The sequence below is a fragment of the Macaca thibetana genome, chromosome 19 (genome assembly GCF_024542745.1).
Source record: "Macaca thibetana thibetana isolate TM-01 chromosome 19, ASM2454274v1, whole genome shotgun sequence".
Lineage (NCBI taxonomy): Eukaryota > Metazoa > Chordata > Mammalia > Primates > Cercopithecidae > Macaca > Macaca thibetana.
Genome location: NC_065596.1, coordinates 37,892,094 through 37,907,652, shown reverse-complemented (window position 1 = coordinate 37,907,652; position 15,559 = coordinate 37,892,094). Strand labels below are relative to the sequence as shown.

At 47.8% G+C, this 15,559-nt stretch overlaps 2 protein-coding genes across 5 annotated transcripts; both read left to right on the top strand.

Annotated features, from left to right (window-relative positions):
* Window positions 1-181: 181 nt before the first annotated feature.
* Window positions 182-1,518, top strand: LOC126941698 (vomeronasal type-1 receptor 1; the record flags this gene model as incomplete). Its single annotated transcript, XM_050768363.1, is given in 5 exon segments — window positions 182-393; window positions 619-710; window positions 713-812; window positions 814-1,149; window positions 1,446-1,518. Coding segments are annotated over 5 exon segments (813 nt in total), but the record flags the coding sequence as incomplete, so codon positions are not given.
* On the top strand, window positions 964-8,910 carry ZNF416 (zinc finger protein 416). Of its 4 annotated transcripts, none has more exons than XM_050768625.1 (4): window positions 964-1,611; window positions 2,405-2,446; window positions 4,584-4,710; window positions 6,775-8,910. In XM_050768625.1, the coding sequence occupies exons 2-4, from the start codon at window positions 2,432-2,434 to the stop codon at window positions 8,355-8,357; spliced, it is 1,725 nt and encodes a 574-aa protein (XP_050624582.1). In that variant the 5' UTR covers window positions 964-1,611; window positions 2,405-2,431; the 3' UTR covers window positions 8,358-8,910. The 4 variants fall into 4 exon arrangements, with proteins under 4 accessions (XP_050624582.1, XP_050624581.1, XP_050624584.1 ...); XM_050768624.1 differs by having other exon boundaries at window positions 1,603-1,836; XM_050768627.1 differs by lacking the exons at window positions 964-1,611; window positions 4,584-4,710 and having other exon boundaries at window positions 2,409-2,446.
* The last annotated feature ends 6,649 nt before the right edge of the window (window positions 8,911-15,559 follow it).

The following is a 15,559-nucleotide window of genomic DNA, read 5'->3' as shown; positions in this document are numbered from 1 at the left end:
GTTCTGGTACCAATTAAAATCAAGTCTTATAGATATTAACGTGATAGCTCCTGCCAATCTGCAAATGGGGCTTACCTTTCTCACTCAGATGGGAGTGGGAATCCTTGGAAACTCCTTCTTTCTTTGTCTTTGTAACTTCACCTTGCTTACTGGACACAAGATTAGACCCACGGATCTTATTCTCAACCAGCTGGCCTTTGCCAATTTGTTTGTGCTTTTCTCTAGAGGGATCCCTCATACAATAGCAGCTTTTGGATTGAACTATTTCCTGGATAAGGCTGGATGCAAACTTCTCTTCTATTTTCACAGAGTGGCCAGAGGGGTTTCCCTCAGCACCGCCTGTCTCCTCAGTGGCTTCCAGTCCATAAAACTTTGTCCCTGTTTCTCTAGGTGGTTGGAGCTCAGAATGGGATCCCCAAAGTTCACTGGCTTCTGTTGTTTTCTCTGCTAGATCCTGCAACTGTTGGTAAATATCTTTGTTTCTATGAATGTGACTAGTCAAATAAACAGCAAAAATGTAAGTGTGAAAATAAATTGTGTATACTGTTCTTTGCTCAAACCAGCTAGATGTATAAAGTTTCTAGTCGTATTCATATTCTCTGCAACTGACTTTATGAGTTTGGGCCTCATGATCTGGGTCAGTAGCTCCATGGTCCTTTTCCTGCACAGACACAAGCAGCAAGTCCAACACATTCACAGCAACAGAATCTCCTCAGAGCTTCTCAAGAGGCCAGAGCCACACGCACCATTTTGATCGTTGTGAGCACCTTTTTTTCCTTTTACTCACTCTCCTCTCTTTCGCACGTTTGGATGACTATTTGTTATTCCAGGTCAGTGGCTGGTGGACACCTCTATGATTTTGTCCTCATGTTTCCCAGCGTTCAGTCCCTTTGTGTGTTCATTCCTGGTGACACTCGATTCTCTGCGTTTCACGTGGCCTGCTAGTCAAGGAAACGCCCTTTTCCCAGCTCGCCCAGGGAGGGCCCCCCGGAGGAGGTGTGCCCTGGGTGAAGCTACCCAGGAACCCTGCCCCAGGAACTTCTCGGCCCAGCCTCCTGCACCTGGGGACCATCAAGGGGCTCAGGGTAGGAGCGGCCGGGGGCGTGGCCCCCAAGTGGTCTCCGGGGCCGGCGACCCTGAGCCTGACCCGTAGGTCCCTTCTGTCGCCTATGTAACCGCTGAGGTCCCCGAAACGGCCTCAAACGCCTCGGGCCCACACGTGAGGGGGATGAGGCAAAGACCCTCCCGCGCTGCGGCCGCGGTGTCTACGCGGCCCCGTGGAGTGACGCGTCCGTGTGGATCCGGAGCCTTTGCTTCCTGAACCTGAATCAACGTCTCTAGCCACGTGGGCACTTAGCTGGGTTTGGGACCGCGGAAATCGGCCAGCGGCCCCTTTAAGGAGCGGCAAGGCCCTGTCTCGCTCTTGGTGTCGCGCCTTTTCCTAGCGCCTTCCGCGCGGCCGGTTGGCCCTTGTTCCGGGTGAATCTCGGGGAGGGCACTGGCACCCTGGGCGACTGAGAACTACATTACCCATAATGCTGAGCGCCAAGCTGCAAAGACGCGGAGCCAATCAACGTTCAGGATCGGGCCTGTCTCCGTTTGTTGCAAACGGTAAGGCGGAACTTCCGGCACCGCTCCGAGATGGTCTTTTTGGGGGTTCTCTACCTCGGCCCACGCCGCCTGAGTTAGCAACGCTGCCCCCGGCACAGAGCGGGGGTCGCCCCGCTACGCTGCAGCCCGTGGGTCGCTGTCGCTGGTGGCAACTGTGCCTGGGTTCCCTGGCCCCGCTCCACTCACAATCCGATGGCGGCGGCCGTGCTGAGAGATTCGACTTCGGTGAGTGCTACGTCCCCCCGGCCTCACCTGCCCTCCCCGCCGGAAATCCAACACCCTGCGTGAGGGGCGCCTGCTTTCGTCCCTGCAGCCCGGCCCGAGTCCAGGACTGTGAGGCCCTCGCGGGTGGGGCTCCCGTTTACAAGCCTGGTGTCGTGGGCTGTGGAGGGTGTGGCAGGCGGAGGGGCCGGTTTCTGTGACTCTTGTTGGGGCGATTGAGCCAGGATCGTTCACGCCGGAATGGCAAAGTGAGGCTCGCTCTTTTCAAGACGCTGAGAGCCATGGGTGGTTATGAACAGCTGCGGCACATGGTTTGAGTTAGACTTTTGAAAATTTTCCTAAAGTTAAGAGTTAGAACAGCCTGGAAGGGGGATAACACCGAGGCACGGGGAGGTTGAGTCCTTGTGCAAGGTCCCAGAGCAGGTAAGAGTCACACGGAACTGAGGCGCAATGATAATTTAGTCATCACCAAGTCACCTGTCTCCAGGGCTGCGCAGGGAAACAAGGAGGCATGAGCCCATGGACCTTCCACCGTAGTTACCTGCGTCTCACAGCCTTCCTCTTCCCGCAGGTTCCCGTGACTGCAGAAGCTAAAGTTATGGGCTTCACACAGGTGAGTGGAGAGTGTTTCGGGGCCTCACTGGTGCTGACCCCAGTGTTTGTCTCTGAGATTGTGTTCTGGGACTCTTCTCTTGGCACTCTTTGGGTCTTTGGTTCTAGGAACCCTGAACAAACATCAATCCCAGGGGTCATACATCCAGGCTGGAAGCTGGTATAGAACGGTTCCTATTGCTGGAAACCAGCAAAGTAAGGTATGGAACGTTGTCTCAGGCTTATGTACTAGATGAGCAAGTGCTTGAAAGTCAAGCTGAGCTGGTTTAGTGAACTACAACTTTTTTCTTTCTCATGGGAACTGAACGCTGGGATGCAGGAATCAGACAAAAAAATGGCTCTCAGTTGTTGCGTGTTTCTTCTGGAGTGTGTGACGAGCAATGACAGTTGGGGGCAGAGGAGGTATGTGACCTGATCCAGGTCTCATCAGGTTCTCTGTGTGGCCAAGCTGAGAGAACAGGCTGAGTGTGAGGTATGAGATAGGAAGATAGTGAAGAAGGCTGCTGTAGTAGTCCAGATGAGTGTTACTGGTGGCAGGACTTGTGTGGTGGCTGTGGAGGTGGTAGTTGGATTCTGGAACCGTTTTTTAAGTAGGGAAGCCTGGATTTTGAGATGTTGAAGGCAAGAGATAGAAAAGTAGGATTCAGGAGTAAAAGCAAGTTGGGTTTAGCAGCTGGAAATATGGAAGCTCCACTAGCGAGGATTGTAAAATTGGTAGTAGAGTCAGTTATCTCTAGAGATAATCAGAAATTTTGATTTGGAATATCTTTATTTTTAATTTTTTTTTTTTTAATCATCATTTGAACATGGCCCAATGGGACATCTTTAGAGTCTGAGATGGTTCAAAGAACAGTTAGTTTAGACATCAAGTGGATAGTCTATCCAGAGGACTAGAACTGTGGGGAGGGATTCAGGATGGAGGCATTTAAAAGGTGGCCAGTACTTGCCTAGGGGTATAGCTTGGGACACAGTTAGGAGGTGGAATCCTGATCACTCTAGTAATGCTGTTACCAGCCCAGGGAAGGGAGGTTGGGGGTCACTGCTGGGTCTTCTGCTGGGGGACATGGTTGATCATGGTGGGAATCACAAAGACAGGTATGAGAGAGAAGTGGCCATGGTAGGGTGTGAGAGCAAGGATGATCTGGCAAGTGGCCAAGGATCTAGGAGAAGAGTGGGCATGAGATCAATGCTTGGAAGTAATCCAGACAAGATGACACTGAGACCAAAACTAGTGCTTTTTCAGCACTCTGGATCTATCTACCAGGGTTTTGTGGTAACCGTTGAGGTGTCAGGAATTTTAGGGAGGTGGATAAGTTGAGAGTCACAGGTGGTCATCTGGGAGAGTTACTGGGCCTGAGGTGTGGGAGTCCTCTTGGGGCAGACTTTGAATGAGGGTTAACAGGAGAGAAAGACTGTGACTTAACAGAGGACATCAAGTGCAGCACTAGTGGAAGAGGGCCATGGGTGTCAGAACCCCAGGTATTTCTGGGTGACTGAGGATGTAGCAAGGGACAGAGTCAGGCAAGGAGGCCTTCAGAGCAGGATGGGGCTCTGAAGGGCTGCCTTTGGCAGTGGGGACATTCAGCCTCTGAGTAGCACCGGACCTCATTTCAGTTTGCCAAGCACTTTCTGGATGTTGCATTCCAAATATCGTGGGGATGCCAGAGAACTGCCTGTGGTGTGGAGCAACAGGGTGGAAATCGCTGTGGAAGTGAGATTGTTTGAGGGTGTGTGCTTCAAAGAGTGATGTGCATATGGAGAGGAAGTGTGAACTGAACAACCCATGGCCATGGCATTGAGGATATAAGAATGATGGCTAACCCCATCATTGCTTGTATGTGAGAGGCATACTTTTGGAAACTCCAGGAGAATTATCTGACAAGACAAAATCCAACCCTATATGCTAGACCCAGAGTTTAAATGGCATTTCCTGGCCCACCTGCCTGTTGGTGCTGTGGGAAGACACAGTGATGATGGGACCATGAGGAGAGGGCAGGAATCAGTGCCACCAGGGCTTGGTATCTCCTCTGAGGTGGGGCTTAGGGTTGGGGGTAAGCAGGGGAAGGATGCGTGGGGGCATGAACTTGGGGTCCTAGGAGAGAATCTGATCATGGAAAGATCTGTCCCCATCATGGCAGGGCTCTGTGACCTTTGAGGACGTGGCCATTTACTTCTCCCAGGAAGAATGGGGGCTCCTTGATGAGGCTCAGAGGCTCCTGTACCGTGATGTGATGCTGGAGAACTTTGCACTTATAACTGCGCTGGGTAAGGCCCTCACAACCACTCTTGTCTCCTGGTCTTTGTCTATCCTTTTTCTCCCCAGAGGCAGCTCTGTCGGACCATGGGCTCTGCTGACTTCCCCACTGTCTTGGCATATGTGCTGTGGTGTAAGGAATGAAATCATTGCACTCCTTAATCAGCCCTGACATTTGCTGTTCCAAAACGCACTGGGATGGGTCTGGATGTTAGGTGTCTTGAGTCAGCCTAATGCATTTCAGTTTACTTCTTCACTTCCTTTTTGGGTGGCTGTATTCATATTCATGGTACTTTGTGTCTCAGGTTCTGCTTCCTTGATGACATTTCCTTTGACTACCTGTGTTAGGAATTTGCAGAATTTTCCTCATCAGTATTTACATGGACCATGAGCTGTTGTTGCCAGAACCTCCTTCAGGATCTGTGTGATATTAATTTTCTTTCTTGTGTTCTCAAGGAAGCTGACTTGCTCTGGGCCACTGCAGGATACTCACCTGTCCCAGCTGTCCCTTAGGACTTGCTTCATTCAAGTCCCAAGTAGTGGCACATCTAGAGGTGCCAGGAAAGCCCTGGTTGTTGGAAAGGGTGAAGATGGGAATATGGCTTCAGAGGAAGCCTGGCCTCAGTCAGTGGCACCTGGGTGAGGACATGGCATCCAGCCTGTTTTCTAATCTTACCAGGAATTTGCCCTGTGTCATCCAGAGTTTGGTGCTAATGCTACTGGACACACCTCATTTCTACGTTTTTCTTCCTCTTCTTTGACACTTTGCTGGCTTATTGGTTCATCTGGGACATCTGGCCTCATGCTGCCCCATCTTTCTGCCCTCCATGTGTCACCAGTTTCTCTGCACTGCCTCCCAGCATGTTTTCCAACATTGACCCACTCCCAATATGTTGTGAGTTGTGCACATGCCATTAAATATTTCTTGAACACAAGATCGCAGTTGGAATCTCTCACTCACTTCCAATTGCATTATCTTGGGCCTGAATAATGCCAACGTTCAGCACAGCATACACATGCCACCAGCTGACAAGATCTTGCCACAGGATTTGGCAAAGGAGTAGATTGGAGACCCTGTCTGTCCTTATGTGCTGCACCCCATCCTTGATATCCTGTGTTTGGTGAGGCCTCCCCATTTTGTGATCTTTAGAGGCCCCCTACTGCTAGGCAGCCCCTTTCTTATCCTGCTTTCAGCTCCTCAATGTTGCTTCAAAGCAATACTGTGAATTCATTCCTTGATGTCTATGTGAAGGTGCTTCCCTTTCCTGTTATGTACCCACAGGGTTTTAATTAATGGAGGTGGTAGAGTGCCAATACAGAGAGGTTAATGTCAATGACATAGGAATTTATCACCTGCAATAGCAAGAGCATGTGAGCACTGTGCCATGCAGGGCCACAAGAGAGAAGGGAAAATATTAAGCCACAGCCTTTATTGGGGTTTCTGCAGATAACACAAGACATGATAAACAGGTTAGGATTGGGTAATTTGAGTGGTTTGCTTTGGGGCAAAGGGGCTCACTGGGCTTAGTTGTCTGCTGCCTGACCTTGGGATGATTAGAGCAGAGGAATATTAGCTCCTGAAACATCCAAGTCACATAGAAAATGTGATTGGGAGTATGGGGCTCTGAATTGATTTTGTATTTGTTATGCTCCTTGCTGAGCCCTTTGCTATCTCTTAAGAGTTGGCTCACTCTGGAAGCACCATTCTCTCCCCAGCCAGCAAAGTGTTTTATTTTGTTTTCTTTTGCGTTTGAGACAGTTTCACCTTGTCTCCCAGGCTGGAGTGCAGTGGTGCGATCTGGGCTCACTGCACACTCCGCCTCCCGGGTTGAAGCAATTCTCCTGCCTCATCCTCTTGAGTAGCACCCGCCACCACACCTGGCTAATTTTTTGTATTTTTAGTAGAGACAGGGTTTCGCCATATTGCCCAGGCTTGTCTCAAACTCCTGAGCTCAGGCCAGCAAAGTTTTTAAGATATCAGAACATTAATTATTCAGAAAATAGTTTTTTTTTAAATGGTTAATACACTGCCATCATAGTCAACGTGCATTTCATCAGTGTTTCTCTGCTTTCAGTTTGTTGCCATGGGATGGAGGATGAAGAGACACCTGAGCAAAGTGTTTCTGTAGAAAGAGTATCTCAGGTCAGGACTCCAGAGGCCAGTCCATCCACCCAGAAGACTCAATCCTGTGACATGTGTGTCCCGTTCCTGACCGACATTTTACACCTGACCGATTTGCCTGGGCAGAAACCATGCTTGACTGGGGCATGTGCAGTCTTTCACCAGGAACAGAAGCATCATAGTGCAGAGAAACCCTTGGAAAGTGACATGGACAAGGCCTCATTTGTGCAGTGCTGCCTATTCCCTGAGTCAGGAATGCCTTTCACCAGCATTGAGGTTAGGAAGGACTTCCTAGCCCCATTGGGTGTTCTTCAGCCTCAGGCTATTGCTATCTATGAACAACCCAACAAAATCAGCAAATGTGAGGAGGTCTTTCATGTTGGAATAAGTCATTACAAGTGGAGTGAATGCAGGAAAGAGTCCAGCCACAAACAAACTTTTTTTCACCCTAGAGTCTGCACTGGAAAAAGGTTTTATGAATCTAGCAAATGTGGGAAAGCCTGCCGCTGTGAGTACTCCCTTGTTCAGCTCCAAAGAGTCCACCCTGGAGAAAGGCCTTATGAGTGCAGTGAATGTGGGAAGACTTTTAGCCAAACCTCTCATCTGAATGATCATCGGAGAATCCACACAGGAGAAAGGCCTTATGTGTGTGATCAGTGTGGGAAATCATTTAGCCAAAGAGCCACCCTCATTAAACATCACAGAGTTCACACTGGAGAGAGGCCTTATGAGTGTGGGAAATGTGGGAAATCTTTCAGCCAAAGTTCCAACCTTATTGAACATTGCAGAATTCACACTGGAGAAAGGCCTTATGAGTGTGATGAATGTGGAAAAGCCTTTGGATCCAAATCCACTCTTGTTCGGCACCAGAGAACTCACACAGGAGAAAAGCCATATGAGTGTGGTGAATGTGGGAAATTATTCAGACAAAGCTTCAGCCTTGTTGTACACCAGAGAATTCACACTACAGCAAGGCCTTATGAGTGTGGCCAGTGTGGGAAATCATTTAGCCTAAAGTGTGGCCTCATTCAGCACCAGTTAATTCACAGTGGAGCTAGGCCCTTTGAGTGTGACGAGTGTGGAAAATCCTTTAGCCAAAGAACCACCCTCAATAAACACCACAAAGTTCACACTGCAGAAAGGCCTTATGTATGTGGGGAATGTGGGAAGGCTTTTATGTTCAAATCTAAACTTGTTCGGCACCAGAGAACTCACACTGGAGAAAGGCCTTTCGAGTGCAGTGAATGTGGGAAATTTTTTAGACAAAGCTATACCCTTGTTGAACACCAGAAAATTCACACTGGATTAAGGCCTTATGACTGTGGACAGTGCGGGAAATCCTTTATCCAAAAGTCTAGCCTCATTCAACACCAGGTGGTTCACACGGGAGAAAGGCCATATGAGTGTGGCAAATGTGGGAAGTCCTTTACACAACACTCTGGCCTCATTCTCCACCGGAAATCTCACACTGTGGAGAGGCCTCGTGACAGCAGCAAATGCGGAAAATCCTACAGCCCAAGAGCGAACATTGTTTAACTCCTAAAACTCCACACTGGAGAAAAGGCTTAGACCTGCAGGGAATGTGCCATCTCTTTCTTCAGTGTTACGGCTATAGAGAGTCTTTGTGAAGGAGCCATCTGCCTAAAGTTAAACCTCATACTGGTAGACCTCCAGATGGGTGAGACTCTCATGAGTTCCAGGCACATGTGTCTTGCAGGAGCTCCTTTGCACGTTCTAAACTGCTGGAGGCCTTTGCAGGAGTTAAATCATTAGTCACCCTTGCGTACTAAGGCAAGGGAGATACACCTGTGTGCTCCCATTCCTTGGAGGAAATTCCTTGAGCAGTCTGAGCCTTTAAGGGGAATTCCTTTCCTTTTCTGACTGATTACAGCATACATCTGACCAGTTTTGGCCAGAAGGACCCAGCCTGGGTTCTGCTGGAAGCTGATGTGGAAGGCTTCCCTTCATGGAAATTCTTGTTCTCACACGACACTTGGTAGTTTTTCCAGTATCCAAGTCACCACCTCGTAACTGGCTGCCTCACATTGCTCTGGTTTGCGTGGTAATAAAGGCCTTATTTTTTAAATCTGTGTAGTCTTAGGGTTTGGTTTACTGTGTAAAGTGGCTGGAAAACACACTTGGGCTCTTACATAAAGGAATGGACAGCTTTTGTGGGGCCCCAATGTCGTTGGCCTGTGAAGGAAAAATAAAACGACAGAGAGTAGTTCTCATTCTGGTTTTAGTCCAGTTTGCCTTGCTGCCCAAGGCCTCCTAGGGAAAAATGCAATAATTTTATTGTCCTAATTTCTGGCCTGTATCCCTACACTTTCTCTGGACTAGTCATTCTGAGGACAAGTCGGCTGTTATGACAGGCTCCTGTGCTTTGGAGAATAAGATGGATTTGTGGCATTGTTCCCACAGGCTGTAATGCCCAGCACTGTTGAGACAAAATTTTTTCCCAGCTTCTGCAAAGGAACCACGTGCCCTGATGACCACGATTCCATAGATGGCGGGACTCAAGCTGATGGGAGCTAAGCATTGGACATAATTGGTACAGAAATTTTGGGTATGATTAATAGGAAGTGGAGGAACCCGTAGCAAAAGACAAGTGTGCCTGTGGTAAAAGTGCATCTACACATCTAGTAACTGGCTGTGTCTTTATTTTCGCAACACAATCTTCTTGTACAAGGTGTGACAGTGTAGGCACAGCCTAGCTTAGAGGGAACAACTCCATTCTGCATGTGATTGTCAGAGCGTGGAGCCAGGCAAGCAACCTGGGGGCTTCCATGGGATGGTTCGATGTGAGTGCAGGAGGACACACAGGAGGTAGAGAATCAGAAGGAGCCTGGGTAGCAGAAACCTTAACTTGGAAATGACATCCCCCATCATAGGCTTTACCCTCTGCCACAGTTACCCCATTTTCAGAGGCAGAGTCCTTTGCCCTCATGCCCTACTTGGAGCTCAACCCTCAGATGTCTTGGCTGTCTGCAACTTTCCTAGTGACCAAGCAATAGGTCCTAATATCCAACAGTCTGAGGTCAACTTTCTGTGTCTGACTTGCCAGGCATTGGTGCCTTTCAAGGTCATGGCTCTGACCTTCACCTGGTAGAAATGTGGATATTTGGGCCTGGCCCAGAGGATGTTGCACCAAGATAGGAGGCTGGAGAACTGTGGGCTCTTGGTCTTCCTGGGTAAAGCTTTATTTGTGTCCCATTTGGGTGACCCTAGTCCTCTGATTCCATCTTGTTGCATACCTGCCTGGTGAGAAAGGCATCTCAAGCTCTTCTGCCTCTACCCACAGGTCCTGCTGTATTCTCTGTTTTGGTCTCACATTCTTTTGCCTGGTCTCCCTGTGTCAGCACTGGGGATCACTGGGGTAGAAACGGCCCTTTAAACACAAATCCTCACCCTAGTACCCAGCACACTCTGCCCTTTGAGGTCCTTATTCCAGAATTCAGGCAAGAAAACTTTACTGATCCAGCCTGGTTGGGTCAGGTATCCCCAGAGATCAGCTAACAGGACTGTGAGGGTGGACTGTTCTCAAAGAAGGGGCTGAGTTAGGCAGACCGCCAAGGCAGCATGTCCATCATTATCCCCCAGATATCTTATATAATGCTGCCTTTTTTTTTTTTTCTTTTTTTTTTTTTTTTTGGAGTCTCACTGTCGCCCCAGGCTGGAGTGCAGTGGCATGATCTTGGCTTACCACAACCTCCACCTCCCAGGTTCAAACAATTCTCCTGCCTCAGTCTCCTGAGTAGCTGGGATTATAGGCGTGCACCACCACGCCCAGCTAATTGTTGTATTTTTAGTAGATATGGGGTTTCGCCATGTTGACCAGGCTTGTCTTGAACTCCTGACCTCAGGTGATCCACCTGCCTCGGCCTCCCAAAGTGCTGGGATTACAGGTGTGAGCCACCACGCCCAGTTGCTTATTTTTTTAAAGCGCTCCTTGTGTCAGCATGAATTGTCCTCACTTCCTGAGGCCTGTTACACTCATCCAGTGGTAAGGGAGATGGTTTTAGAGAGCACAGAGGTATGACATCAGGTGGCATTGTTGTAGGGCAGTTGAGCCGCCAAATTGGGGCTTAGTCCAAGAAGGTTCTTAGCTTCACTCAGGAAAGAATTCAAGAGCAAGCTAGTGGTAGATGAAAACAACTTTGTTGAGGCAGCAGGGTTACAGCTCTGTGGCTGCTCCTACAGAGCAGGGCAACCCCATAGGCATTGCATCCAGAGTATCAGCTCAGGGGGCAGCTCTGCAGTCATATTTACACCCACTTTTAACTACATGCAAAGTAAAGGGTGGGTTATTCAGAAATTTCAAGAAAAGGGATGGTAATTTCCAGGTGTTGTCAAGGTAATGGTAAACTGCCATGGCACTGGTGGGTGTGTATTATGTAGAGATGCTCTCAGTGCCTGTTCCTTGTTTCAGCCAGTCTTCAGTCTCGTATGGAGTCCTGCCTCCTATCTCACTCCCCCATCAGAGATTAGATACTCCTCTTTAATCTTAAGGGGGCTGAGGAAGGGCAGAGGTCCATCTTCTGTGACTGCTTGCTGCTGATTTTATGGGCATAGGCCCTGCCTAGCACTAAAGGAGTAAAGATCCCTGGATACCACATCTAAGGTGCCCAAAGGCAGAACACTTTCATTCTCTGGGACAGTAGATAAAGATGGGTTGGAAAACTTGTGCCAGCATTGTCTTCACCTGGAACTAGATACACCAACCCCTCTGCTGTGGATACTGGTCCATGGTCTGTTAGGAACTGGGCTGCACAGTAGGAGGTGAATGGTCAGTGAGCGAGCATTACTGCCTGTGTTACCTCTTGTCAGATCAGTGGCAGCATTAGATTCTCATAGGGGTGCTAACCCTAACATAAACTGCGCATGTGAGGGACTGGGGTTGCACACTCCTTATGAGAATCTAGTGCCTGATGATCTGAGGTGGAAGAGTTTCATCCTGAGACCACTCCCCAGCCCCAGCCCCACATACCCCATCTGTGGAAAAATTGCCTTCCATGAAACTGGTCCCTGATGCCAAAAAGGTTAGAGACTGTTGATCCAGAAGACACAAACTTTACTGAGAGGTTAAACAAGCAAGGGTCAAAGAAAATATGTAACAGGGTCACTTGCTCATAGGTCTTTTGAATGTTAACCTATCCAGAGTTGCTAATATATGTGCAGCAGGTTTTATTAATAACTGCACAGACTTTACCTTGTTCTGCTAGTAGATAATACAATGCCAGTCTGTTATCGAGAACTGCATTTGCCAGAGTCTAGAGATTCTTGAATTTCTGGTAGTGCCTGACCTGTGTTGGTGGCTAAAGATTCTAGAGTTTGAGTCAAGTCCTTTTTTTTTTTTTTTTTTTTTTTTTTGAGACAGAGTCTCGCTCTGCCGCCCAGGCTGGAGTGCAGTGGCGTGATCTTGGCTCACTGCAAGCTCCGCCTCCCGGGTTCACGCCATTCTCCTGCCTCAGCCTCCCGAGTAGCTGGGACTACAGGCGCCCGCCACCTCGCCCGGCTAGTTTTTTTGTATTTTTTAGTAGAGACGGGGTTTCACTGTGTCAGCCAGGATGGTCTCGATCTCCTGACCTCGTGATCTGCCCGTCTCGGCCTCCCAAAGTGCTGGGATTACAGGCTTGAGCCACCGCGCCCGGCCGAGTCAAGTTCTTTAGGGTTGATTTGTGGTAGGCAAAGCCACCCTAAGGTGCTGCTAGTCCTATGGCTGCCCTGATTCCCACCAGAACCAATCCTATTGCTTGTTAACTTCTGGTGTTCCTGGGCCTTATTGGGTTATAGACTGTGACCCTTGGAGGGGCAAGGGTGGCCAACATACATTTATCTTTGTTCCAAGTTTTAGATATATAAGGGAAAGCTACTCCTGAAAGAACAGATGGCTCCCTGGGGAGCCAGGAGTAGTTACAGCAGGTGACTTCTCATTCATGGCCACAAACAAAAATGAGTCCAGTTGGAGCATAAATAGAGGCCCTACAGGGTGTGATGTCTATCCTTTGCTGCCAAGTTTGGTCTATAGAGATATTCTTCCCCTGTTCCAATGGGGGTGGTCAAACAAACCTTGTTTTCCAGAAGCAAACCCTCCTAGATTAGGCAGTCGTTTTTTTCCCTGTATGTTCTAGTCTGAGAGAAGACACCATATATGGTCTCCTTGCCTACAAGCGGCATATATGGTCTCCTTGCCATTTACCTTGCTTTTGCCTTGGAAATTTGGTAACTATAGTTAGATCAGAGCATCACAAGGAAACGTCTGCTTTTGTGTCATTAACACAGTAGTGGGTGCAAAAGAATCGTTAATGCACTGGAGATATACTCAACTTTTCAAGTCCAGGTAAAATGGCAAGTGTGGAAGGGGACGTTCAGGTGGAATCCATTAAGTGGAGGAGAGTTCCACTGAATAAGTAGGGGTTTAGGTACTTTGGGATTGCTATGGTTAGTTAGAAGTACTGGGTAGATGGCTGTGAGATCTTCCAGATAGGCCAGAAGATGGAACTCTAGATCCTGGGGATGTTGATGACAAGTCCAGCAACCATGAAGATGATTCCCTGACACTATGATTTTTGAAATGTTTACTATAGAGGTTTGATCTAATTAGAACAATTTGAGGATTTCTGTCTAAACTTTCACCTAGTGAGAGCTTTATGTCCCTAATGATAGATATTCATGGCACTGTATAGAGGGATATTTCACCCTGAGTGAATGCTCTTCTCCCTCTCCATTTGGGTTGTGTTTTTCCTCCATGTAAAAACTCAGGACTGCTCAATGAATCTAGACAGTTCCATTATGAGACAGGTTAATTTTCTTCTTCTGGAAGGCATACAATGGGGACAACCTATTAATCCCCAAACCTCTCTTTCTAACTTCTTCCTGGAAAGAATTTGGAGTCAGAGTTCTTATTTAACATTTCAGATCTTACAGCATCACCAAGTGAAATAGGATTTTTTCTCCATAAGGAGCCCTGTCTGCCCTCTGTGCAAAACCTTTAGTTCCCCGATTCCTCTCCCTCCTATGTGCCTCTGTTAGGGACTAAGCTCCATGTCCCATCTGTTAACAGCAAAGCTGTACTTTTAACAGTTGGGAGAACAGCCATTCAATCCTTATGTTCTTTTGAGTCACCTGTTTTGCATTGAACTACATTGGTATTTAAATAAAAAGGAGATTTCATATTTGGAAGTCAATCGGTCCCATTCTCTGGGATTTCAATGTTTTACTAGGGCTATAGCAAGGAAAGCCAAAGATAGTATTAAAACACTCCCTCCATTAAAGGGTCTCACCCAAATACAGTATCTCCCAGATCGCTAGGGTACCCTGGGAGCCTTATGGGCCATGTGGGACTAGGAAACCAGCAGGGTGGAGAGGTAGGTTCTCATACAGGTAAGTGTGACTATTACACCCGATGAGCTCTTCCAGATCCACGGGTGAAGGTCATGCTTGCATCCATTGGTGGTGCCTATGATGGTGGCTAGGACCCAGAATATGGGAAGAAAGAGAAGTGGGATGCACTTTCGATCTTTCTCTCCAACCTGGGTCACTCCAAAAAGAGGAAAAAGACCAAGGGACACCTTTTCTCGTAATCTTTTTAAAACAGGTAACAAACCATCTTCAGTCTGCACTCCTCTTGAGTGCATCCTGAGACACTGAGACTCTTTTAACCCTGAGACTAAAGTAAAATGGCTTATATTCTTCTGTACAAGGACAGAGTCATCTTACCAGCTCCAGGATCGATAGGCCTGGACTGCTGAGGGAGGTGTTAATTTCAATAATATCCAACAACTAGATCTTTTCTGTACATGGGAGGGCAAAAACTCTGAGGTCCGCTATCTGCAAGCCTTCTTTGCCCTGTGAAACAGCCCACCTCTTTGTAAGCACTACAAAATTGACTCTGCCCTCTTAACAGTCATATCAGACAAGCCCACAGTGGACAACACCCCAAAGTCGGAAAACGCCCTGGGGGAACCTTCAAATGCAACTTTTGGATGCTTTACCTCCCCAGCCTTATCTGGGGCCTCCAATAGCCAAGTCATCAGCTCCTCCAGCTGTGCCACACAAGAAACCCCAACTTCACTGTTGACTGTCATTGGGAAATGCCCAATGGATGTGGTGCTACTAGAATTCAATTTCCCATATCATTGCAGGACCTTAGACAAATAAAGGGGGTCTTAGGCAAGTTTTCTGATGACCCTGATAGATACATAGAGGCCTTCTAAAATCTAACCCAAATGTTTGATCTTGCATGGGGAGATGTTATGTTACTCCTAAGCCAAACTCTAACTGCTGCTGAGAAACAGGCAGCCCTAAGGCAGCAGAGAGATTCAGAGACAAACAGCATGTATCCTATAGCCAGTCAAAAAAGAAACCCAGTCAAAAAGGGAAAGAGGGTAAAAAAGAGACAGGATTCCCATTCCCAATAGGAAGAGAAGCAGTTCCCCTTGAAAACTCTAAGTGGAGACTAGATATCCCATAGATGAGTGGAAAACACTTTCTGATGTGCATTTTAAAAGGTTAGCAAAAAAACAAAACAAAACTTCTTAATTACTCTAAACAATCCATGCTAAATTAAAACCAGATGAAAATCCCTCAGCCATTATGGAAAGGCTGAGAGAGGCCTTCGGGAAACACAACTCCCTGTCTCCCAATTCAATAAAGAGCACATTTATTACTCAGGCACCCCCTGATATCAGAAGCAAGTTGCTGAAACAGGCCCTGTCCAAATGTTTTTCTAATTTTTC

Excerpts from the sequence above, each read along its gene's own strand:
- ZNF416 (XM_050768624.1), top strand. The coding sequence starts at position 1,804 with ATGGCGGCGGCCGTGCTGAGAGATTCGACTTCG. Across the intron at positions 1,837-2,404 it reads TGCTGAGAGATTCGACTTCG|GTTCCCGTGACTGCAGAAGC; the intron begins GTGAGTGCTACG and ends CTCTTCCCGCAG. Across the intron at positions 2,447-4,583 it reads AAGTTATGGGCTTCACACAG|GGCTCTGTGACCTTTGAGGA; the intron begins GTGAGTGGAGAG and ends CCATCATGGCAG.